We start from the raw sequence: 23,638 nt of genomic DNA, 5'->3' as shown, positions 1-23,638 counted from the left end.
CTATCAAATAAAGTTAGTAAAGATGTAACTGTTGTGAACTTTCCAGGCAGATGTCAAAACGATTTTTGAAATAACAATTTAGCCTGATTGCAGATTTCAGTATCAATGTTAGATTCATGACTCAATTTTTGTGTGAGACTCTCACAAGGTCAACATTTTCTGTCAAGCTTGACCATGAAAACAAGTCAGTGACTTCAGCTGCCCCCCCCCAAAAAAACCCCCCCAAAAAAACCCCCAAAACAACAAATTCTCTGAATTAGTAGTTTGATGTACTCGATGCAAGCATTAAATTGATTTGGCGCAACAAATAATCATCAGCTTCTGACATTGGTTCATACCACAATTTTTAATGATGTGCTGATGTCTTTCAACAGCATCCCTTGTAGTTTTATTTTATTTTATTTTATTTTTTTACCAGCAACATTGCATTGTCTTTAAATGACTTCAGTATAGCTGATGTGATGCTTTTGTTTTATTCAGACAGAATGTAAACACTAATTGCAGGACTAAAGAAGAAACCTTTTCATGCTCCATATGGGAACTTTGCATTCCATCCTTCCACTACTAATAGAATAAAAATCAATTAATGTAAGTGTTATTAATCATCCTGCCCTGTGACTCATTTATGACCACTGGAGGGCAGTATTGTTTCTTTAAGGTGAGAGGGTTTGGCGATTAAACAGACGGAGGTTTTTGGAGGCTGAGAAAAGACGTGCTCAACTATTAAAGATAGCAAGCTTATTATAGTTTGCTGTAAGATTCACATAAAGGCTAACTGTATCCCCCTAATATAAATAATTTAAATTGGTCTGTCTGTGAGAAATGTTTGACATTCCTTGTACAATAAATAAAATAATTTAAAAAAGATGTAAATCGTCAACATAAATACTGTTGAAAGCAAAGGAAAATAATAATAAAAATAAAATAATAATAATAATAATAATACCTGTGTGCAAACCTATATTTCCAGACGCCCCCGCGTCCCCCCCCCCCCCCCCCCCCCCCCCCCCCCCCCGCAGAGGAAGAGCACAGACAAGTGAACAACAAGCCAGGGCACGGAGGAAACTACAGAGGTGGGTGTTTTCTTCTTCTTCACTGCCGTGCTCTGTCCCTGCGGTGGACAGTCCACTTGATCAGCTATAAGGCGCTTTTTAAGAGCACGCCGAGTTGTTTTTTTGTTGTCTCATCTTTACTCACTTCTCCGAGCCTGCGGGTCTGGATCTGGATCGAGGTCTGGATTGTGTCGGCGCAGCAGCGGCACTCGGCTAGGCTAGGCCTGAAACCGCTGCCTCGCAAACACTTATGGACTATTAAAAACACACAGAACAGTCTTCAGAATCGGTAATGACCCGTGTTTTGATGTGATATTTTTAATGCAGTTGGTTGGGAGATGTTCTACATTAATGGGGGACTGGGTTGAACTTGTTTGTGGTGAACGCAGTGTTAGCACGCGAGCTACCATAGTACAAGCTAATGTGGCTAGCATTGGTGTATACGAACCGTCGACTTGATGAATTACTTTCTTCTTAAATTAAAACTTGGTTAATGTTTTACAAAAGGGATGTCTGCTTGTTAAAGTAGTTGATCAAATATAATTAATCAAGTGGCATAGAAATAGCAGTTTGTGAAACTAATGGGCTCGTTTTGTTCGTGATTTGAGCTGTGTCTAGTTTTGACACATTTGATTCCTTTTTTTGGGGGGGGGGGGGGGTTTACTGCTTTCAAAGAAATTCAGCAGTAATATTTCACCAGAGTGCTGTGTAACTTTTCTGAGCTGAAGGATATCGAGGGCAGGTGAGCCGACACGGAAGTGGTCCGCGTCGCAGCGAGCCTGTGAGGTAGGAGTCAAAGTCCAGCCTCGGTTTAATTATCAATTTCATATTTGGTTTTGTACCTGCGACGCCCAATCCCTGCGGACTGAACCTGCCTGCTGCCTTCAGTTTACTATTCTTGAAAGTTGGCAGATGGGACTTGTGTTATATTTGTGTGTCAAAGTCTACTGTAAAGACCCAGTTTCATCTTCCAGCAGCCGTCTTTTGATGTGGTCTCGCAGCTTGGAGGGGGGGGGTGGGGGGGGGTGTTGGGACAATACAAGAACCTGTTCTTTGAGTCTGGCTGTGTGTGGGGTGTGGTAAGGTGGCAGGCGTGTTTGTTGCTTCATTATTCAGTCCCTTATGTAAAGGCTTGAAACTACAGGTAACTTCTCACCTTACAGTCTTTCCCTGTGAACGGATGCAGACTTGTTCTGTCTGCTATGGTGAATCCCTTTGACAGGAAGCTTTATGTTTACAACCTGTTGTGGGCTTTTGATGACTCTACATGCCTACATACCTATTAGAATTCATTGAATCAGGCCTGGGTGATGTTTGATTGCTTGTCCTGGATTGTTAAATTGTATTGAAGCAGTCGGTTTGAGTGGTGAGTTTCAGTCATATTATCCTGAATCCCCTGCGGGCATGTCTGCCTTGACCTGCTGGAACAGAGATGGAAAAGATTGTGTGCAAGTTTAGGCATGTCGTTTATTCAGATATGGCCACTTTGTAAGATGAGGAAAATAGACTGTTCTTCTACTGCATCAAAAGTCTTCTGCTGAGGGTTAAAGTTTTGCTGCTCAGCCAGTTTGTTTTAGTCAGGGCTATCATTTGTGAACCTCAGTAATAACGGGCTTTCAGAGCACACCACGGGTGTGTCCTCTCCAACACACAGGAGCTGGGATTTTCTTACATTTGCTCCTCCCAGTCAGCTTTCTCTCTCCCTCGCTCTCTCTCGCTTTTCCAACGGTTCCACCTGCAAGTCTGTGTTTTTATTTGAATGGTGACGAGCATGTCAACTCCCCACGCCGGGGAGGTCATGTGAGCTGGTTTGCACGAGGTGAAATCAAAGATTACTCGAGCTGTCGAAGCCGTCACACATTAGCCTTCTTCAGCACTGCTGGTTCACTTTATAGACACGTTGAGTGTCATTTTGCACTTTACAGTCCTCACACTCGGAAAGCTTTACCAAATGCTGAACGCCTTATTTTAGTTTGCCATAACACTTTGCATTTCTTTTACCAAGAAGCTAACAGACACGTCCTAATTTGACACGTTTCGAGGAGCTTTATAAAATGTTATGCTTTAACATCTTATAGTTGAAGTAATGAACAGTTCACCTCTATTCAGAACCTTTTGTTGAAGAAATGCCCCTATAGGTGGTGATGCATCATCTGCTGACTTTCATGATATGACGAGATGTGTGCGTTCCACATTTCTTGGATGTTTCAACTGATTAATCTGTTGAAGTTTCTTCATGTGAACCAGGCTGATTGTGCTTCCAATGTGTGAACAAAATATTATTATAGCATTATAAAAGAGACATCATTAATAAGATGTTTTGATTACTGAGGTTGTGTTTTTGTTTACATTAAATATCAAGAAGTGCCTGTTTTGGCGAGTGCAGTGAAATCTGTTAAACATTTGGTAGTTCTAGCTTTTCAAAAATAAGGATGTGAGACCTATCATTTTACATGTGTTCAATGATGTATAGTTATGGACTGTTAGTTAGAAAAGTAATCAATTAAATAGTCTTTTATTAGAATCTTCAGCCTTTTCTGTACCAGTATTTGCATCATTTTTTGAACATTGACGGTGTCAAAGCCAGAGACTTTGTGATGAAGTGTAATGAAGCTACATCCAGAAGAAAGCCAGTACATCTCCTCATCCGTATTTGTACTTCTGCTAGGTTTTTGTTCTGAGTAAGTCACAGTTGCCTGCTGTTTCCTTCCTCACTAAGAGTAGTAAGTTGGCGTCCTGTAGATGAGACAGCTGGCCTTGCAGAGGTCTCTGAAAAGTGAACGCTCGCTCACACACTGCTGGCCTCATGGGAGCACGGGTGGGGGTTAGGTGGTTCATGGTTTCATGTCAGGATGGCAAAGGCGGTATTAGTTGGACGTGGGCCAAGGCTAACACACAAAACACACAACAGTTGAACGCACACACAGTGGTCAAATCTCTGTGTGACCATTCAAATGAGGCTGAGTCAGCTGTGTGTGTGTGTGTGTGTGTGTGTGTGTGTGTGTGTGTGTGTGTGTGTGTGTGTGTGTGTGTGTGTGTGTGTGTGTGTGTGTGTGTGTGTGTGTGTGTGTGTGTGTGTGTGTGTGTGTGTGTGTGTGTGTGTGTGTGTGTGTGTGTGTGTGTGTGTGTGTGTGTGTGTGTGTGTGTGTGTGTGTGTGATTTTCTGCTTCATAATGTTCTCTGCGACTCTCCAGCGCGGCTGTCGTCTGTGTGTCTTACTACGGCGGCGCTAAGTGGCTTAACACTGTAAATCCAAGACTAGCCCATTAGCAGATACAATTTAGCGTTGCTGCTAATGGCCTTACAATAGATTAACAGCTAATGCCTGGGCTTTAAGTGCCCAAAGCCGTTTTTAAAACTCTCTCAAGAAATCGCTCGCTGCCACAAGAATGTTAGTGGTGAGACTTGAACGGCGAGAGAGTTTGTGTGGGTCTGTCTGTTGCACTGTGGGACGGCCTTCCCCCGATGCGTTCAAAGAGGCGTTGACGTTTTGACAGAGCTACAAAGAACAAGCCAAGCACTGGTATATGGACTCATCTGATGTATCGTGTCAGTTCTGCATTGCTAAGTTAAAATCTTGGTCCCTGATGTATAGTGTGACAGATGCTATAGGCACCCTTCTAGAGGCACCTTTTTTTTTTTTTTTTTGCAGCTTGCTGCTGCATATAGATACTTTCTGCTTTATTTTTGGGATCCAAGCAAAGATGTGTCACTGTTGAATGACACCAAAGCTTTAGTTTTAATTTGAATGCACACTTGGCTCAGATTACATATACCCACAATCATCACTCTTTACTGTCTTTAAATACGTCAGCACCATCCTCCAGTGAGCACATCCACTGTGTTTGGATGTCGTGATCGGGTCCGAGAAAGTTCCAGCACCCACTCTCCGTGTTCAGGGTTGAAGTGATTAGTTGGAACAATAAATGTTGGGGATGAGTGATGGATGAGAGCAGCACAATGGAGCAGTGAAGGGCTCCCTTATTAGGACAGCTTCCAACTGCTGACAGGATATGACACGCAAAGTCTCTCGGTGGAATGTGTGACAGTGGAGGTGCGCGTGTTTCTCTGCAGCGCAACTGGATCTAGTTCCACAAATGATGTTTTTTTTTTTTTCTTTCCCCACATTAGACGCAGAGAAACAAGGCAGCGTTAACTTCACCAAGACTTGCCGCAGTTGTGTTTGAGTATTCAAGGATATAACTCAGGACACGCACACACACACACACACTTGCCTCTGACCCTCATAAACAGGCATTCACCCTGACACAGATGTGTGCAAACACTCAGGCTGGTGAAAGTGCACACTCGGTCTCCATACAGGATCCTTTGTTCGCTCAGACGGTCCAGTGTACGCAGATAGGGAGCAGATTTGAACTACATGAGTCAGTGAACTTTGAAGAAAATGGTTTTTGGTCTGCTTTTGAAGATGAGCCACACTGGTGTCATCCCGTTATTAGACAGACAGGCAGACAGACGGACAGACGGACGGGGGTGAGGCAATCTTCATTCCTCTCTCACCAGCTTCCCCGCCGAGGAAGTCGGTGAAAAGGGCTTTGTTGTCGTTCTAGTCTGAATTCAGTGATTTTCTTTGGCTTATTTTTCTGCCTCTGTTATTTCGCTGTAGTCATTAGTGGCACGTGTTGTTGTCTGTTGTTGGTTATACGATAAGTTTAAAAAAATTGGCTTCTTCCTTCTTTGTTGCTTAGTAGCACGCCTCCCTGAGAAACCCTTTTAAGCGATTTTTATTTATTTATTTTTTACATCTGTAGTTATTCATTCTGTATGATACCGTGCTCCATGAAATGTCTGGTGTCAGGCAGTCATTCTGAAAGAAGATCATGACGTCTGCGTTTGTCTTTGTCAATCACATCCCTGATCGATGGCTGATCACGTCGCAGCATTGAGCACGATTGTTATTTGGAGGGCAGTTTCCCCTCTTTTTCCACTAAAAGAACAAGGGTTTACAACGCTCGTGCCATTTTTAATTATTTTTTTTTAATCAGAAATGGTTCTCAATTACAATCTGTATTTGGAGTAGTGATTGAAAGCGGTGTGAAAATGGTCTTCCTGCCTGCTGGCACGGGGAGCTACTGGAGTGTCATAGATGGCAAGAAGATTACTTTACAATAGTTTAAAATAAAAAAAAGGTGTCTTTTAACCATCCTGTTTCCTGCCCTGGACGGCACAGCCTCTATGTTTACAACGCACACCGTGCCATGCTGTGTCCTGATGAATCCTCTCGATGCGCTCACACTTTCTTCGCATCCTCTGAGTAAGGACGTGCTAACAAGCTCCACATGCAGCAGCTGAAAACCTGCTGTATTCATCAGCAGTCACGTATCACACCTCTTCTATTTTTAACCCCGCGTAGCAGAAGGTGAGGAAGCGCGGTGGAGAAGTGCACTCTGGCTCTGCTGATGCTGCTGAGCCCACCTTGAAATCGAACAGAATACTCGCTCTGAGTTGTGAGCTCTCTCTCTCTCTCTCTTTACGCCTTCTCTGTTCCTCTACTTGATTAACTATCTGCATTTCCTCTGTACCTGCTTCTTTATCTTCACACCTCTCTCTCTTCCCTTATTTAGCATCTCTTCTTCTGCCAGCCCGAGCTGATTTTCAACCTCCAAAGAAATCCACCCCATTAAGCCCTTCACTCTGTGCATTCATAGATGACGCTGTCATAGATTTGATTCTGTGTAGCGGGTGATTCAAGCGCGGCTGCGTGTCTTTTTCTTGAACTAAATCTGGGTGATGGTTGATTCTCTACTCTCTGGTGTTGACCCTGTCCTGTCCTGTCCTGTGCTCTGCTCTCAGCGTGTGAATGGAGCAATGTGCAAGTACGGCCTCCCTGCTGGCCTCGGTGCGGGAGCAGGAGAGGCAGTTTGAGATGCTGAGCCGAGCTCTGGAGGAGGAGCGGAGGTCGTGTGCCGGCACCCTGCCCCGCCCCCTCCCCAACATGCAGGTAACACAGAACGACCCCCCCGACCCACCAGCCCACTCCTCTTAGCCCTCCATACATTTTTTTTTTCTCATCGTGAAATCCCTTGGATTCTCCCTGGATCTGAAGGAGTTCGCCTATTGTCATCTCCATGGTAACCCCATCCCATATGTGTGGACGTGCATGGTGGCTGCAGAACTAAACCAAACCAGGGGATTCCTCCTTGGTTAGCTTTTTTAGCGAGGTTGGGCTTTTGAAGGTTGCTTCAATTTTGTGATTTTTAAGTTGAGTCACACTAAAAAAACTGAATCAGACATTACAAGTGGAAGAATCTCGATGTCGACACATTGAGTCCATGACAGTTTGAGCTACATTTCAAAAATGTATCTCATGAAACTTCCCCAGGCTTCCTTAATTACCTTCACACTCTTTAAACAAGGCAGAATAATAAAGATGTCGACCTGTAAAGTATTCACCACGTCACTTCCCTGAAGCGCCTTCCAGTGAAGCCCTCCTGATTGGATAGTGAAACTCTCTGTTGCTCCCCCCCCCCACCATGTAACCGTCATTCTCATTTAAAGTCCTCTGATCAACGTCCTCATTTCACTCCACCAATCACACCTCATCATCCAAACCCAGTGTCACCCTTCACGTCTGTCGGTGGCGTTTGCATGCAGGGGGATGTCTTGCCTGACGATTTTGTTTGGTTGACCTTTTCCTCGACAGTTGTCAAGAGTCCAGAACACCAGCAAGTATTTAATCTTCACTTTTCACTTTTTATGAAGACCCCCCCCCCCCCCCTGATCTAGCCTGTTTCGTGTGCTTTGCTTCCTTGGTGAGAAATCTTTGACTCCGACTCCGCTTCAAAGCTGACCTGCGTCTGCTGATTACTTAGACGCCGTCTTTATCATTATTGAGTCAGCAGCCAGGTCCGGAGACTGAAGCGTGAATTTATTGTCTGAGTGCCAGTCATGCACACCCATCCTTTTTTTTCCACTTCCTTATTGGCGCTCTTGCTCATCAGCGTTGAATAAACCAGCGTACACACTTACACACCCCTCAGGCAACCTTTGAATCTCTCCTTCATAAACAAGTTAGATCTCCCGCTCGTTTACTTTCACTTTTTTTCCCCTTGCATGTAGACACACACACACACTAAACAAGACGTGTCCCAGTCCCAGGTAAGTCTAGTGGCTGATAACCAGCAGATATGAGGGTGGAGCGTGTTTTACAGTGAGATCAAGGACAGAGAAAAGGCTGCCTCTTATCTGTGCTCTGTGTTTACATAGCCCAAAGGCTTCAGCATGCCTCTGCCACTCTCCCAGGCAGCGCAGCACCGCCTCGGTTCTTACTGACAGGTTCCCACACGCTTGCATCGCCCCGTCACTTCTACTATTCTCCCCAGCTGAGTCCTTATCGGAACTCCAGAGCGTGTTCTTTTGCTTCGTCTATGTCTTGTGGATTTGCCCTTGGCCGAGTGGCATTTTAAAAGCCAGTCCCTTTTCTTCTCTGGTTTTATTTCCAGCTTCCTGGAAGACACTGCTGTCAGCTCAAGGCAGCTCTATACTGACTCTCATTCAGCGTTGAATATTTCCCTCCCTCCTGGCCGTGTCCCCTTTTACTTCCACAGCAGCGTAGATAACAGGGCAGATTGCAGTAGAGATGCATTAAAGCTCCCCTTGTGGCTGGAATGGGAATTGCACCACACCCATCAGCACTCCGGGGGCAGACAATGCTGGTGGTGTCGACTCTTTGTCTGTCCTCATTTCATGACCGACTAATGATTTCATCCTTTCATTTTCACCATCACATTCAGTCATGCGTTTGTAAAAGGAGTGTATCACAGTGACCTCGTGGTTTTTGTTTTAGAATAGTGCATGAAAGTCTTCTTGTTTGTGCTCATCGACATCATATGAAGGTGTTTTTTTTTCTTTTTCTTTTCTTTAAATGTTGAAACATCACTTAATGAAAAAGGCTTGCTTATATTGTTTATGGTGTCGCTGTAATAATAGTCGAGAAAGTCAAGAAAAGAAAGGAGCAAGTTTCCGTTTTTTTTTCAGCTGCAGTACAATTTATAAAAGCTGTAGTTTGTCAGTTAAAGCTAGATGTTTAAAAAAAAATTTTTTTTTAATACAAGGTTTGCTGATTTCACTTTTTAATTCCAGCTGATAACATTTTTTTCCTCTTTTACACCAGTTGGCTATAAAAGTTCAGCTGCCGTCGGTGCAAAGTTTATATGGAAATTCATCTTTTTATTCCAAGTGTAAAAAGGATCCTCGAGTGTTCAGTGTGTTGCGTGTGTCGGAGGCCTTCACATATGTTCCTCCCTCCCCGCAGAACGGCCGCATTCCCTGTGATGCAGACATAGAGAGGCTGACACTGAACGAGGGTTACATCAACGGGTCACATCTTGTAAGCATCTTTACAGCCCACTCATGTCCAAGTCGCGCATGCTCTTAAGTGGTTAACATTCTGAAACGCGTGTGTGCGTGAATCTGTGCATTTGCAGTTCGGTATGGAGCCTGGCCAGGTGATGCAGGAGACGTACACTGTGGAGGAAGACCCCCAGGAGTTGCCCCCTGTTGTCTCCGTGGAGACCAGTGAAGATGGAACGACACGGCGCACAGAAACGACGGTGAGTTGATTGTCAGGGTCTAAAGGGGGGCTGTGAGTGAGAAGTCCAAATGTTTGATGCATTTTAAGGTGTTTTAAGGTCGCTCTCACGTGTGAAGTTCTCAGAGCTCGGCTCAATTTAGTGAAGTTGCAACTTTGATGGTGTACCGTAGCCTATCATCACTAGTTGGGGCTTTAGCTCAGGTCAGTGGCTACTGCCATCCGTCCTAATTATGCGCTATAATCAGAAATCACACAACTGGACAGTGGTTTTCATAGCGTCACGCAGTTTGGCAGTGTTTTAAACTGTAAAAGAAAGAGAAACTTGTATGTCGGGTTAAACTGGCACATCAACCAAAACCACATTTAGAACAGGCATGTTGACGCTTACCTGCAAGGACTAAAGACTGGCGATGTTAGCATTGCTAATGTTAGCAAATCTATTTGACATAGTTTACCTCATTGACTTCTGACCAGATTTTCAGTTTGGGCTTTTACCTCTTCATTTAACCACGTGTGTCCACAAGATGTTTTCCCACAACTTTTACATTAGCTTCTTTGGAGTTTAGTCTGAAATACCTGGGCGAATTCTACCCACAATGCACTGCTTTTTGTTTCACTTGATGGGTTGGAATTGAGCCGAGAGCCTCGTTTCAAGCGGTGTGAATGTATCTCTTCTTTTGTCGAAGGTAAAGAAGGTTGTAAAGACCACCCACACCCGCACAGTCATCCCCTCGGTGTCAGACACACTCTCCCTGGATGGAGGTGGTTCAGTGACAGGGATGGGGGGCTACACTCAACCCATGGATCGGGTCTACAGGCAGGCCCCAGGAATTGGTGTGCCAATGGATTACCCCACCCATACAGTGCCACGCAACTACCACTACGGACCTCCAGTCGGCTATGACGACTACCGCACGGGACCCCCATCTGAGGCCTACACAAGCCTTGGTAGAGGGGCTCGTATGGATGATCGCTACAGGTATCAGTCTGATGAGAGAGATTTTTGAAATTGAATCGGAAACTTTTACACAATAATGTCAGACTCAAGCTGCTCGTCCCTCTGTTCTCCAGACCTGTCCATACAGATGGTTACAGAACTCTCGATCCGAACTACAGAGCTCACAGCAGGAACCATCTGGACCATTATGCTGCTCAGCCACAGGTACGTTCAACAGTAGCTGGATCTGGATATTAACGTTGACTCATTGTGACACTTTAAGAGTCGCTTGTTCATTTTCGTGTTTCGCCTTCATGCTAATAAAAAACTGAATATGATTCCAATAGTCCATGGACACAGTCCATTGGCTCAACAATTGGAATGTGGCTTAAATTCTTCCGGCTCATTCTCCTGTCCCTCTGTAGGTTGGCCGTATGGGAAGTGCAATGGAGCTGTCCGCCATCCAAAGGTTTGTCCCAGAGCCGTACGGACTAGAGGACGATCAGCGCAGCATGGGCTACGATGAGCCCGACTATGGTATGGGACCCCCAATGCACTACAGCACCATGCCACATAACCAGATGGCACATCGACCTCCACGCAGAGCAGGGTGAGTTAAGCTTATTCATTGTGACCCACAACAGGTGGGAAGTAAATGTCACATTTGGTTGAGCCTCGACGTGGTTTTCAAATCTTGACGTCGATGGTTGTCCCCTTCTGTTTCCCCAGGAGTTATGAGGGCACCTTGGATGGTGACATGAGCGGTCCGGGGGACATGTACTATTGGGGAGGCGGAGCACCCCTGGCTCAGGATGAGAGAGGCAGCATGGCTTCACTGGACAGCACTCTAAGGAAAGGTCCTGGCCCAGGTGGCTGGCGTCAGCCAGAGCTGCCGGAGGTCATTGCCATGCTTAACTACAGACTGGACCCGGTCAAAAGCAATGCAGCTGCATACTTACAACATCTCACCTATAAGAATGATAAAGTAAGTGCTGCACCTCTGCAAGTGTTTGAACTCGTGACCTTACATCCATATAACCTTAAATAAAGGATTTCACTACATCCTTAAAGATGCACATTTCTAAGTGTGTCAAGATGTCATCATACTTTCTAATTTGAAGTAATGATTTTTCTTAATTAAGTTTTCATAAGAAATAGTACACCTAAACAGTTTTTTACTGTTTCTTGTTGGCAGCTAAAGTAGCTCTTATGGTATGACTTCTCGGCGATGATTTTTTTTCTTCTTCCCCGATGGTCCTTAAATAAGCTCCAAGCTTGAATTGTTCTTACTTTTTTTTTCATTGATTTTCTTGTCTTTTTCTAAACGTATAACTGAAGTGAACTTGAATCCCCTAACTTGAGGTGTCCTTTTGCTCTCCAGGTAAAGTCTGACGTGCGGCGTCTGAAAGGCATCCCATCGCTGGTCTGCATGCTCGACAACCCAAAGAAAGAGGTCCGTTTGATGTGGACGTCCGTGCTTTTCTGTCCATGTTTGAGTCTTGAGAAGTGTGTTTTCATTGACCTAGAGGGGGGAGACGAGGGGCTTAAAGGGATGTAGTGTATTTCTGACACGATGTTGTCACAGTTCATTTGGCTGAGCGAAGGTGAACTTGACACTCGCCGCTAAAACCAAAAAGACGGAGAAATCGAAATAAGCATCACGTACTTCTCCTTCTTTGCAAATCCTCTAGGTCAACACGTGTGCTAAATATGGTCGCGGCCAAAACATTCTTCACTTTGACTTTGATTCCCTTTCATTTAGCGTACCAGTAGCAGAGCTTTGCTGACGCTTGTATTTGTTTTTACCAAACAAACCACATCATACATTCCACCCTCGAGGCACAGGAGCAACTTCATTTCACTTTTCTTGCTCTGAGGCCAATGATAGGTCAGAAGTCCTGCTGGCTGAAGAAATAGATCAAACAACATCTGCATCCTCTAACTCTAACTTTATCTCTTTTATTGTATTAGCTTTTTAGACAACATAACAAACACTCACAAAGAGACAAAGGTTTTTTTTTTTTTTTTTAAGCATGCAACCAAAAATGCAACAGGGTGGTGAATGCAGTGCTTTCTATCAAGATGAGTTAAAATGCTGTTGGTGCCTCTGGTGTAGGTTCATTATGCAGCCTGCGGAGCCCTTAAGAACATCTCATATGGCAAAGATGCTGACAACAAGATTGCCATCAAGAACTGTGATGGAGTGCCAGCTCTGACCAGGCTGCTGAGGAAGACTCACGACCAGGACCTGACAGACACCATCACAGGTCAGCTCAAGCCCTCTGCAAACACACAAGACTTGAAGTGAGCACAATATCAGTCCCAGGTTTGCTTCATCATGATTATGAACGGGCGAATTTTCCAGGAACGCTGTGGAATCTGTCGTCCCACGACGCTGTGAAAATGGAGATCGTGGACCACGCGCTGCACGCCCTCTCCGACGAAGTCATGGTGCTTCACTCGGGCTGGGAGCGAGGGAGCAACGGAACAGGAGGAGGGGAGGAGAACTGCAAGCCCAGACATCTTGAGTGGGAGACAGCACTCACCAACACAGCAGGCTGCTTGAGGTATGGAAAGAGAGACTGTTTAACTTTTCCCGACGATACAAGAGAGAGAGAGGCAGATTGAGGGAGGGCAGATGAAGACCGGAGAATGGAAACGTGCCAGCTCAACAGACTGATGGAGAAGTGGGATGTTGATCGCACTTCTTTTTTTGGTGGTGTTATCTGTCAGTCACTGCAGTAAAGTTAACTTTTTTTTAAAAGCCACTCCTTAAAAGGAAATAATCCAATTAGCACGCAGGTCCATCACATTCAGAAGTTTAGTTTTTGTGTGTGGCACGAGCTTATCGTCAGATTGTGCATCATATACCAGGATATCTTATTTGATGTATTTGCTCGAGACGACTTCAGGGTTAAGTTAGTTGTTGAAGAGATATGAAGCTTTACATTGTTAATGGTGAGAGGAGAATTTCAGGGTTTAGAGGGAGAGGGCGAACAGAGCACACTGGAGCATTGACCTACACAGTGTAAACAGTACGTTCCAGTCTGCCTCCAGTCCTCGATGCATTCCCTTCGACGCCATGATCCCGCAGCGTTCATCCTCAAGTCTGCAGAAACGTTTGAATAAGGGAGGTGAAGATTAATTGTGAGGCAGTTAAAAATTGATTTTTTAAAAAGGTGTCAAGGTTCGAATGGGTATTCTGAAATCTGGATCGCAGTACTGCAGATCTGCATCCACGATTTAATCAGGTCAGGTTTTGACTTTGTGAATGTTTGGCGACGGCTGCAGATGAATAAACTCCCTGAGCTGTGCATGGAAGTGGAACCAGTGCCCCCTGCTGTGTCGGGGAATGTTGTCCTGCCATTGTGAGAGAGGGCGTGTCTGTCACTATGACGAACAGATCGGCACAAAGGATCACGTAGTGTTTTCATTCCACACAGCTTTCTCTGGAGTTTAGTTTTCCTTTCAAAGTGTTCTCCATCAATAGAAGAAGAACTTAGTGGCTTTCAGTTTCCTCTTGCTTCCGTCCATCACGTCGTGTTCCAGCTCTTACAGGAAGTTGAAGAAACGGGTCGAGAGCTGTAACGTGATCTAACTGAACTGTACGCTCTTTGTAAAGCACTAGATTGTACAGGCCTGTTCCGTTTCTGACCATTAACAATGCTAATCCTTTCTCTTTTTCCTCCTTCTCAACTTTCTCAAAGAAATGTGAGTTCAGAGCGAAGTGAGGCAAGAAGGAAGCTGAGGGAGTGCACAGGATTGGTGGACTCGCTCATGTACATCGTCCAATCCCAGATTGACTGTAAAGACGTCGACAATAAGGTATGTAGACATTTGGATTATTTGTCCGACAGAACCAGTCCAGACGGGGTCGTTCTGAAGGTGCTTCATGGTCCTAATGTGTACGTGACAGCTGTGTGTCTGACGATAAAACATTTGTGGGGATGTGACGGCAAAGTCGGCTTCAGACTTCTCCAGCCTGCGTCTCATCTTGGCGCTGAAGGCTTAGGTCTTCGGTAGGTGCTACAAGAACTGCCCTGCAGAGTCGGCAACAAAAGCGTTTGGTAACGACGTCGCTTTGCTGGCAATGTGGCCAATAGGGTTTACCGTGAAGAGCAGGGCTGCACGCTTTTGGTAAAAAGTTACCGTGCAATAATTTAATGAGCATCTCTCTGAAAGCAATCGATCAAATGTTTGTATCCGGCTTGAATTAAATCTTTAATCTCATTGATGAATCAAATGATAGAAACACAGAAGTTTACTGCTTCATTCTTTCACTGCCTCTCTGAACACTATGTGCAGAGTTTTATAATGATGCATTTTATTTGTAGAGCAGTTTACATTTGAGAATCTTAAAGTGCGACAGAGTTTAAAAAGGCAAACTTTTCATCAAGTTTATATTTGTTAATAACCGACATTGACCTTTGATTTGCTGCGAAGTGATGGGCCACTTCTCGAATCATATCAGACTTTGAACGTTGAACCGAAAGTTTCGAATGGCGGCTTGTGAAACAAACAAACCATCAAAAAGGCTATCAGAGGATCGAGACGTCCCGAAGTTCTGACTGAAGACGCACAGATCTGAAAGTGTTCTTACAGCCCCTTATATGAGTTTAACTATAAGCAAACTGCTCACATTCACCACTCGACCTCCGCACGCCGCTCTGCCCGGCCCTGATCACAGCACGCTGACGTACAGAAGATGCTCCTTAGGCAGGATACAGAAACTCAACCGAAAGGTTCAAATCTATTTTGCGGCCCCCCCCCCGGCTTCACATGGCACGTCCTGCGCTGCGTGTATTGTGCATGCACACATCGCCATGACGATGCTGAAACAATCCAGCGTGCAACATTTATGATGAAAAGACTCCAGTTCTGTTGTATTGGATTTGCTCATTTTCCCCTGAGACGTTTCATAATGTCGTGAGGGTCTGAGGGGTCATGTAAATAGATCACACAGTGGTGTTTGAGAGGGGGGTGGTTTGATTTTTGATTATTTTCTCAAATGTTTTTCCTCGCATGGCTCCACTGCATCACCCTGCCTCTCCTCTGTCTTCGCTTCAGTTGATCGAGAACAGCGTGTGTCTGCTGAGGAACTTGTCCTATCAGGTGCATCGAGAAATCCCCGGCTGTGAGCGCTACCAGGAAGCTGTGCCACTCAACCAGGGCCCCGCCCCCTCCAGCCAGAAAGGTGGCTGCTTCAGCTCCCGCAAGAGCAAAGGTCAGGGTCGCTGAGGAAAGTCGTACTGTATTTGTTCAACCCGTAGGAGTGTTTGCGATGATGTCACTGTTGGCGGCAGTGTCTTGCCAGACTGATACTACACACACACACGCACGCACGCACGCACGCACGCACACACACACACACACGCACACACACACACACACACACACACACACACACACACACACACACACACACACACACACAAATACACACACACACACTTGCACAAACAAAACCACTGGCTCACACAGGAATGTGAACAATTTCCCCGACCAGTGAAAGCTCATCGTCTCTCCTGCTGTTTTCTGTTTGTGTTTCACTGAGAGTATTGATTTGTTTTCGTCTCATCTCATCCAGTGGCTTTGCCTGTTCGTATCAAATCTTTCTGCTGCGACTGTGAATATCTCAGTCAAGACGTTCTTGTTACATCTCAGCTCACTGTGTTTGATTTTAAAAAATGTGACTTCACTCAGACGGAGTAAGGGAGTGCAGGGACGATAAAACGGACAAATTAACAACTCGACTGTGGATTTGTGCCGGTCACTTTAAAAGATCGGCTTCAAAATAATCAGAACCTCTGTGTGATTTCTTCATTTTGAATAATTAAACGCTTCTGATTTTTAAAAAAAACAAACAAACCAGAATGGTGCCAGAAGTGTTTTTGTGGACATTACAGACCACAAAGACTCTGGGATGCACAACGTCCAATTCAAGCTGCGATCAAACACTGCTCACTGGTTCAATAGATACTTTAAATGTGAATTTAAAATGTTGTTTATTGGAGTCACAGCACAGATTAGTATGACGTCACGATGTTTACACCGCTCCTGTTAGCTGCTGTGTGCTTTCATTTTCTGTTCATTTAGCCTTCATACGTGGCATGTCCCATTGCTGATTTCTGTGTGGGGTTAGCCGCGCTGTTGGGATGAAGGCAGGTGTTAACTGGGTGGCTCAATGATGGCTGCTTCCCTCTTACTCACTGTACATGCTCTCTCTTCCTCTCTTGCTGTTTTTTTTTTTTTTGATCCCCTTTTTGCCCCCCTTCCTTCTTTCCTCCCTTCTTTTGCGAGCTGGGCTCCAGACGAGTGGTTTTCCAAAGGTAAGTTCTTCACTCTGTGAGACTATGCTTCTGCTGCCTGTTGTCATGGTGATAGTAATAAGAGTAGCTGACCTATAATGCTGACGTGACCGTCTTAGCGCTAACACGCATGCACTCTGTTCACCTTCAAATGCATCTTATTTTTTGTTTTGTCATAGCACGCGTCTAACCAACCCAGAACAAACGTACTAACATTTGAGCTCGTCGTCATAGTCGGCTTGTGTTTCTAAGACTGAATGTTTGATTTTAGGAAGGAAAGATGATGATGCAGCTGCAGACATAATTGACATTCCAAAGAGGACCACACCTGCTAAAGGTAACTAAAGGCTGAGCTGACACAGTGAAAAACACGACGACACAATAAAACAGCTATTCTATAAATCACTTTCCCCCTGCTCTCCCCTATGTCCCCTATCCTCACTTCCTCTTCCACGTTTACCCTCCTCCTCCCCATTCGCTCTCCCATCCCTCTCTTTTCTCTCCTCTAGGCTATGAGCTCTTGTTCCAGCCAGAGGTGGTCCGCATCTACACCTCTCTGCTAAAGGAGTCGAAAAACCCCACCGTGCTGGAAGCCTCGGCCGGAGCCGTTCAGAACTTGTGTGCCGGACGATGGAGTGTAAGCGCTGCTGCTCCACCACTAAACTCCACAAACGCCTTTGCGTCAACGTAGCTTAGCGTAAATGTTCAAAATCACAGTCTCAGCGTTCAGTTTGACATTTGATTTGAATTCACGTCACCAGGTGTGTGAAAGAAAAACCACAGAACAGATCTAATGTGAAAGTTGAACAGCTGCCCGTCGGGAGTGGAAGATTCTCGTTTCTGTTTGTTTACATGTTCGGAGGCTGCACCCAGCCTACGTGAGCGCTTCAACATCTAGATAAAAGGAAGGCCGCCTCATTTTACCACAAGTCACATGTAGTGCTCAGTCGAATCAACTGCACTGATGATGCCGTGATAGTGACGCCGCCATGATTTGGCATTTGTCCTGCAGGGAAAATAAAGGTTGTTCTGTCCCCTGATTAATGAGCTTCAAATTGTGTCTTTGTTTAGTACGGGCGATACATCCGTGCCCTGCTGCGCCAGGAAAAAGGTTTACCCATGATGACAGAGCTGCTGGCTCACGGCAATGACCGAGTAGTCCGCGCCATGTCCGGAGCGCTCCGCAACCTGGCCATTGATGCCCGCAACCGAGATCTACTAGGTGAGAGTCAAGAGCGCTGATCTGCTTTTTTGTGAATCAAGAGGAAAGGTTGTCTGTTTTAAACACTCCTCCTCCTGCTGCTTGTGTGCTTATCAGGCAAACACGCGATGCCTCACCTGGTGGCCAACCTGCCCGGTGGAGGTCAGAGTCAGCCGGTGCGAGCGCTGTCGGAGGAGACGGTGGTTTCGGTACTGAGCACGCTCCACGAGGTGCTGGGCTCCAGCCTGGAAGCAGCTAAGACGCTCAGGGCGTCGCAGGGCATCGAGAGACTCGTGCTCATTAACAAAGACGGGTGAGAGTTGTTGGATGATCTTGTTCCCTTCACTTTTTTTGAAAGGGTTGCGTTGGATGTTCTTTAAAAATATCTCCTTGTACCCGTGTCATCAGACACCGCTCTGAGCGGGAGGTGCGCGGCGCCGGCCTCGTGCTGCAGACGGTGTGGGGCTACAAGGAGCTGAGACGCACGTTGGAGAAAGACGGCTGGAAGAAGACGGACTTCATGGTCAACCTAAACCCTCCGAGCAACAACACCCGGGCCAACGGAGGATACGAGGACAGCACTCTGCCGCTCATAGACAAAGGTGATGATGCTTCGGTGCATGTGAAGTGACACACACTGCAAAGATCTAGAAGATTCCAGAGCCAAAACAAGCCCTCAGTGTCTGCTTTTCATTTTGATCGGCATGCTCGTCCAGCTGTGACGAGCTCTAAACACGGATTCGTTGAAATGATCGAGTGTGCCTCGCTAAAGCTTTTCATGTAGGACTTAGGAAAGCTCTACCTTCAGTGTTTTCAAGCAACACGAGCTGTGTATTTGACTTAAGCCGCACAGAGCTTACAGCCTTAACTGTTGCCGTGTTTCAGAGAAGTCGGCACTTCTCACTGTTCTCCGTGTACTTTGTGGAATCATGTAGGCGCTGCACTTAATCCTCCTTATGTTTGTCTCAATCTGCTTGGCACTTAAGACGTTTTAAGACTTGTCAAGGCCCACGTTGATGTCATGATGTTTTCATCTTTGGCACTGGTTTGGAAGTTTTCAAACTACTCCCAATTAGAGAGCAAAGGAAGATTAAAATATATCGTTACAATCACTTGCTGGCTCGTGTCTCACACTTACAAACACTTGAGAAAAAAAAACTCAAACGCCTACACGCTGTTCTATCTTTGGCAGGAGACGGTTTGTCTGCTAAAGCTGCCTGTGTGAGGGAACAGTAGCAACAAACAGTACATATTGTTGCTCATTATTTTTTTTGTGTCCTTAATACACAGGAGGAAAAGGCGACCGCGAAATGATTCCAATGAATGACATGGGACCAGGCAAGTGTGACTCAAACGACGGGCTGTGGTTACTTCTCTTTGAGTCGTTCCTTTTTGCACAGATCTTCGTTAAACTCTGTCTTTCCCCTTCAGATGCCTACTCCACACTGGACCAGAGAGGGAGGAGGAACAGTCTGGACAACACACTAGAAGCTGCTGACAAAGATGCAGTACAGGTAATAAAACATGCTCGCCACATGTGAACCAGCATGACTCGACTCATTTCTTAACTTCTGTAACACAAACTCTGTTACCCACTCGCTGCATCCCGCTGCTTACCTGAGTACAACGTCACTTGTTTTTGAATAGACTTTATTTCCAGGTTCTTTCTGGACAGCGTTGCTGGAGGGGCGGGGCTTCCAAGTTTGGAAAGTATCCTGACACCCTGAGACTCAGGGTCATGTTGATGTGATTAAGAGCAGTCCGTACCACGCCTAAGCACGCTTCACCCTTAAAAGTCCTGTGACTAGTTTGAGGGCTCTGATTCATGCCTCCCTGGCATGGGTGGATCAGGTGTGCAACAGTTCCTGCACGAGTACCAGCACAGGGTATACAACATTAACATGAAGTGTCATCGATCCCTGCTTTTTATCACCGAGAAACCCCGGAGAGCTGCGTCTGTATCTGACGTCAAATAAGCCAGGTCTATCAGTAAATGCCCTCATGCTGTTCTCAACCATGTGCCCTTCTTTACATTTATTTTCAATCTTGCGCTGATGAGCTAAGCACGCTTCAGGATCACATGAAGCCATGCATGTGCTGTATTACTACGTTACATATGAGAGGTATGCTCATCATGCTCAGGCTTTGTTAGTTCTGGATCAGTGTGAGTGAAGGCCAGACGGGGAATCGTGCTCCATGGTAAGGAACAACTTTAAGTAATGCCAGTGTGTCCTTACTGTCTGGACTCCAGACTTGCTGGTTGTTGTTGTATTTAAAGTCTACTGTGGGAAAGGTATATAAACAGGAAGTTAAACTTGTTTCAGTGAATTATTGACGTCCTTTTTTTAAAATCCTAATCACATTAAAGAGGTGGTTTCTTTCTTTATCGTATCATCTCTCACACAATTTAACGCTGCACCATCTTCTTTGTAGAATATTTCCTTCCTCCCCGAGTCTGTCGTGAAGAACTTGAATAATCAGCCGTCTGAAAAGATGGAAAAAGGAGGAAAAAACTCTTAACTTGTTAACCATGCGATGATACAGGGACTGACATCCTCACTTTCTTTGGAAAGATGCTAGCGTGTGAACAGACGTGCTTTCACACGCCCACAGGCAGCATGTCGGTGCATGTCTCGTTAAAGCACTACAGTTACTGTGTGTCTTTCACAGGTGTTCTTTTTTTTTTTTTCTCCTGAAACATGACCTAACATTAAACCCACCTCTGTAACACATTCTCTCGTCTATTTTATTCGACTAATCGGTTCTCTCTCGTTCCCTCTTGCTCTTTTCCCACCGTTTGTGTCTCTTTCCTTTCTCTTTGGATTTACACTTTTAACACTCTTACTTCTTCATCAACTCCTTCTCTTGTCCTCTGGTTTCTTATCTCTTTATCTACGCACTCCGCTCTCTCTCTCTCTCTCTCTCTCTCAGGGAGGGATGTATGGGGAGAGGCAGGCCTCTTTGCCTCTAATGGATTCTTACGATGGTTAGCTACACCACTGTCACACTGCATGTCAGCGCATGGTATGTGTGTCCCACGGGCTGCTATCCACTCACTGCATGGCCTCAAATATCAACTGAGTATAAAGAACTAAGACTTTGTGTGTTCCATATTGCCAGTGTTTTTAATGAGCATCCATTGTAAATGAATTTGGATGGTTTTTGCTGCTCCTGCTGGTGAGAAATGTCACTTATGTCATTTGTGTTTTGTTTTTTTGTTTTTTTTTGTCTCTGCACACTTTGTGAAACGTGTGTCCAACTAGTGTCGACATTGTTTCCAGCTGCCTCTATTTTTGTAATTGTATTTTGTATTCTGTTATTTTGAAGTGTCTGCCGTGAATCTGAATTTTAAATGTGCAATTATTCCCACCCAGGCATGAACTCTGCACATTAGCTGCTCCGCATGAATCAATTCCCCACACTTCTTCTCTTGCAGAAAAACTGATCGTGTGCATCACAAGACGACAGCCTCCTCCCACCTACTGCCCTTGCTGAACTGACACTGAGGGACCACGACACTAAAGATGGGACTACACCATCCTTAACACTCAAGCTTTTCTCTCCCTCTTCAGTCTTTTGTAGCCTCTCTCTCTCTCTCTCTCTCTCTCTCTCTCTCTCTCTCTGCTTCTCTGACATTCCTTCATTTCAAACTGATGTAGATCCCCCTCTCCCTGTGGACAAACGGAACAAGACACTATGACCACTTTGTGATCTGCGAGTCCCTGGACTCCAAAACACGAACCACTCAATCAGCTACAACACTAAAACGACGACTCGTCTGGACAACACTACTTCTTTCTTTGACAAAAAGCAAAGACGGTGGATTCACCTAAGAACTTTTCTATTTCCTGGAGACTAGAACATAGACTGATGAAGCTTACTGGAATGAACTGTTGGGAACAGAACAAGATACTTTTTGGTGAAATTTTACATAATGGCTTGATACTTTGGAAGAAATTGAGAGAAATGTGACATTTTCATTCTCTCCTTATATAGTACAAAAAATAAAACAACAACAACCAATGGTAAATGATCTTATCAGATGTGTTGAGCTTCTGCTTCTGTTCTGGTAGTGGTTGTTTCTCTTTTTGCTTTTGCTCTGTTCCACAGTAATGCACATGTGCCAAATGACACTGCTAATGCTGCGACTGCCAATACTGAATGCAAGAACTTCATACACTAAAGACTTTTTACAACAGCTACATTCATCTGCTTTTTGTGCTCACTTTGTGACGGTGACAGTCCATTGCAAAAAAAGCATGGGGACGCTGCATTTTCCTGTATATGATTGTGATCTATAGATTTAACCGTGGAGATACTAGAATGGGTATACCTACAGACTGAAATGGAGAGACAACAAAATGATTGTACATCTTGTTAAAAATTCACATTTATAGCCAGTTTCTCTCAAATGTAAGCCCCTTAACGATAATGTCATTCTTGGGAAATACCACATGAATCAGTAGGTGCATTTCCTTTTCTACCTGCAGGTCTGTGATCTTATGAATGTGTACAAACAAGACTGTCTCTGAAACTATCTGGCTGGGCTAACTGGAGTGCCTCGTCTGATGGGTTTGTCCACCATGACAAGGGTAACCAATCACGGTGTTTTTGTTTTTTAAGCAGGTTACTCTTGTTGGGAATTCTGTCTATAGTACTATGATTGACAAATTCCCAAACCCATGACTTAACCTGGCTTTAAGGAAACGAGAAGAAAAATGGGAGAAGACAGTATTGACGTTTTCTTGCCTACATTTCTTGAGTTCAGTGCTTGTTGTGTAGAAAAATGCATTTTCTTAGTGCCGATTGAGATGTAGATACTTACTGAGCGGATGATTAAAAGAAGCACTAGGGGGCTATAATCTCTGTTTTTCCTTTCTTTTTTCTTGTGTGGAGTTTTCCTTGTTTTTTTTTTCTCCATGCTGATTAAAACACGACAGGCGATGCCTCATTTTGTCAAAGAAACATGTTGCCTTTTCAAAAACGGACTGACTAAAAGAGAATAAATAGGGAGAAAGGGTTTGTTTGAAAGTCTGTGTAAGGTGGACAAAACCAGAATTTGACATGGGATAAGTTGAGAAAAAAATAAAAGCACATTTAAACTATATATACAAGAGAATATTTGTTAATTTTAATAGTTTAATGTATTTTTTTTAATGTGGATTTGGGTTTAATTGTTTTGGGTGCTCTGGGTGAACGCATATGCAATCAGTTTTTTATGTTGAAACATTCAGTTTATGTATTAATTAAATGCAAAATAAGTTAGCTTAATGAAATCCATCAGTCATCAGATACTGGAACACTAATGGAAGCATCTGATTATTGACTACAGCGTAATATCTTTGCCTTGGCTCTTAAAGTTGCACATTCTCATTTATGAATGAATTCTGTAACTAGCAATACTGTTTTTAATAAAAAGGAAAATGATTTCTCAGAGCTTATGTTTTTGCCTCTCTTTTGCTCATCACATTATTTAAAATGTCTGTCTGTAGGGGACTTAGGTTGGGAACAGGAGGGTCGCTGGTTCAAGTCCTCTTGTGGACCAAAATATGAAGTTGTGGTGGCTGGAGAGCTGCCAGGGCACTT

General features: G+C 44.6%; 1 protein-coding gene across 8 annotated transcripts; it reads left to right on the top strand.

Moving 5' to 3' along the window:
- The first annotated feature begins 1,011 nt into the window (after positions 1 to 1,011).
- On the top strand, positions 1,012 to 23,488 carry ctnnd1 (catenin (cadherin-associated protein), delta 1). 8 transcript variants are annotated; one of them, XM_079337447.1, is made up of 23 exons: positions 1,015 to 1,073; positions 6,867 to 7,014; positions 9,328 to 9,402; positions 9,500 to 9,625; positions 10,293 to 10,585; positions 10,678 to 10,768; positions 10,969 to 11,153; positions 11,273 to 11,528; positions 11,925 to 11,996; positions 12,660 to 12,810; positions 12,909 to 13,110; positions 14,251 to 14,368; positions 15,611 to 15,767; positions 16,855 to 16,872; positions 17,123 to 17,188; positions 17,361 to 17,488; positions 17,923 to 18,073; positions 18,170 to 18,365; positions 18,461 to 18,654; positions 19,343 to 19,390; positions 19,484 to 19,566; positions 20,984 to 21,038; positions 21,489 to 23,488. In XM_079337447.1, the coding sequence occupies exons 2-23, from the start codon at positions 6,874 to 6,876 to the stop codon at positions 21,545 to 21,547; spliced, it is 2,865 nt and encodes a 954-aa protein (XP_079193573.1). In that variant the 5' UTR covers positions 1,015 to 1,073; positions 6,867 to 6,873; the 3' UTR covers positions 21,548 to 23,488. The 8 variants fall into 8 exon arrangements, with proteins under 8 accessions (XP_079193578.1, XP_079193573.1, XP_079193576.1 ...); XM_079337450.1 differs by having other exon boundaries at positions 20,984 to 21,076; XM_079337448.1 differs by lacking the exon at positions 1,015 to 1,073 and adding an exon at positions 1,080 to 1,341.
- Positions 23,489 to 23,638: the final 150 nt, after the last annotated feature.

Source organism: Symphodus melops (genome assembly GCF_947650265.1).
Source record: "Symphodus melops genome assembly, chromosome: 2".
Taxonomy (NCBI): domain Eukaryota; kingdom Metazoa; phylum Chordata; class Actinopteri; order Labriformes; family Labridae; genus Symphodus; species Symphodus melops.
Note: the sequence above shows the minus strand (reverse complement) of the source record. Positions and strands in the feature narration are given on the sequence as shown.

Coding starts and splice junctions, on each gene's coding strand:
- ctnnd1 (XM_079337447.1), top strand. CDS start 6,874: ATGGAGCAATGTGCAAGTACGGCCTCCCTGCTGGCCTCGGTGCGGGAG. Junction 10,769..10,968: donor ATTATGCTGCTCAGCCACAG/GTACGTTCAACA, acceptor GTCCCTCTGTAG/GTTGGCCGTATGGGAAGTGC. Junction 11,997..12,659: donor TCGACAACCCAAAGAAAGAG/GTCCGTTTGATG, acceptor CCTCTGGTGTAG/GTTCATTATGCAGCCTGCGG.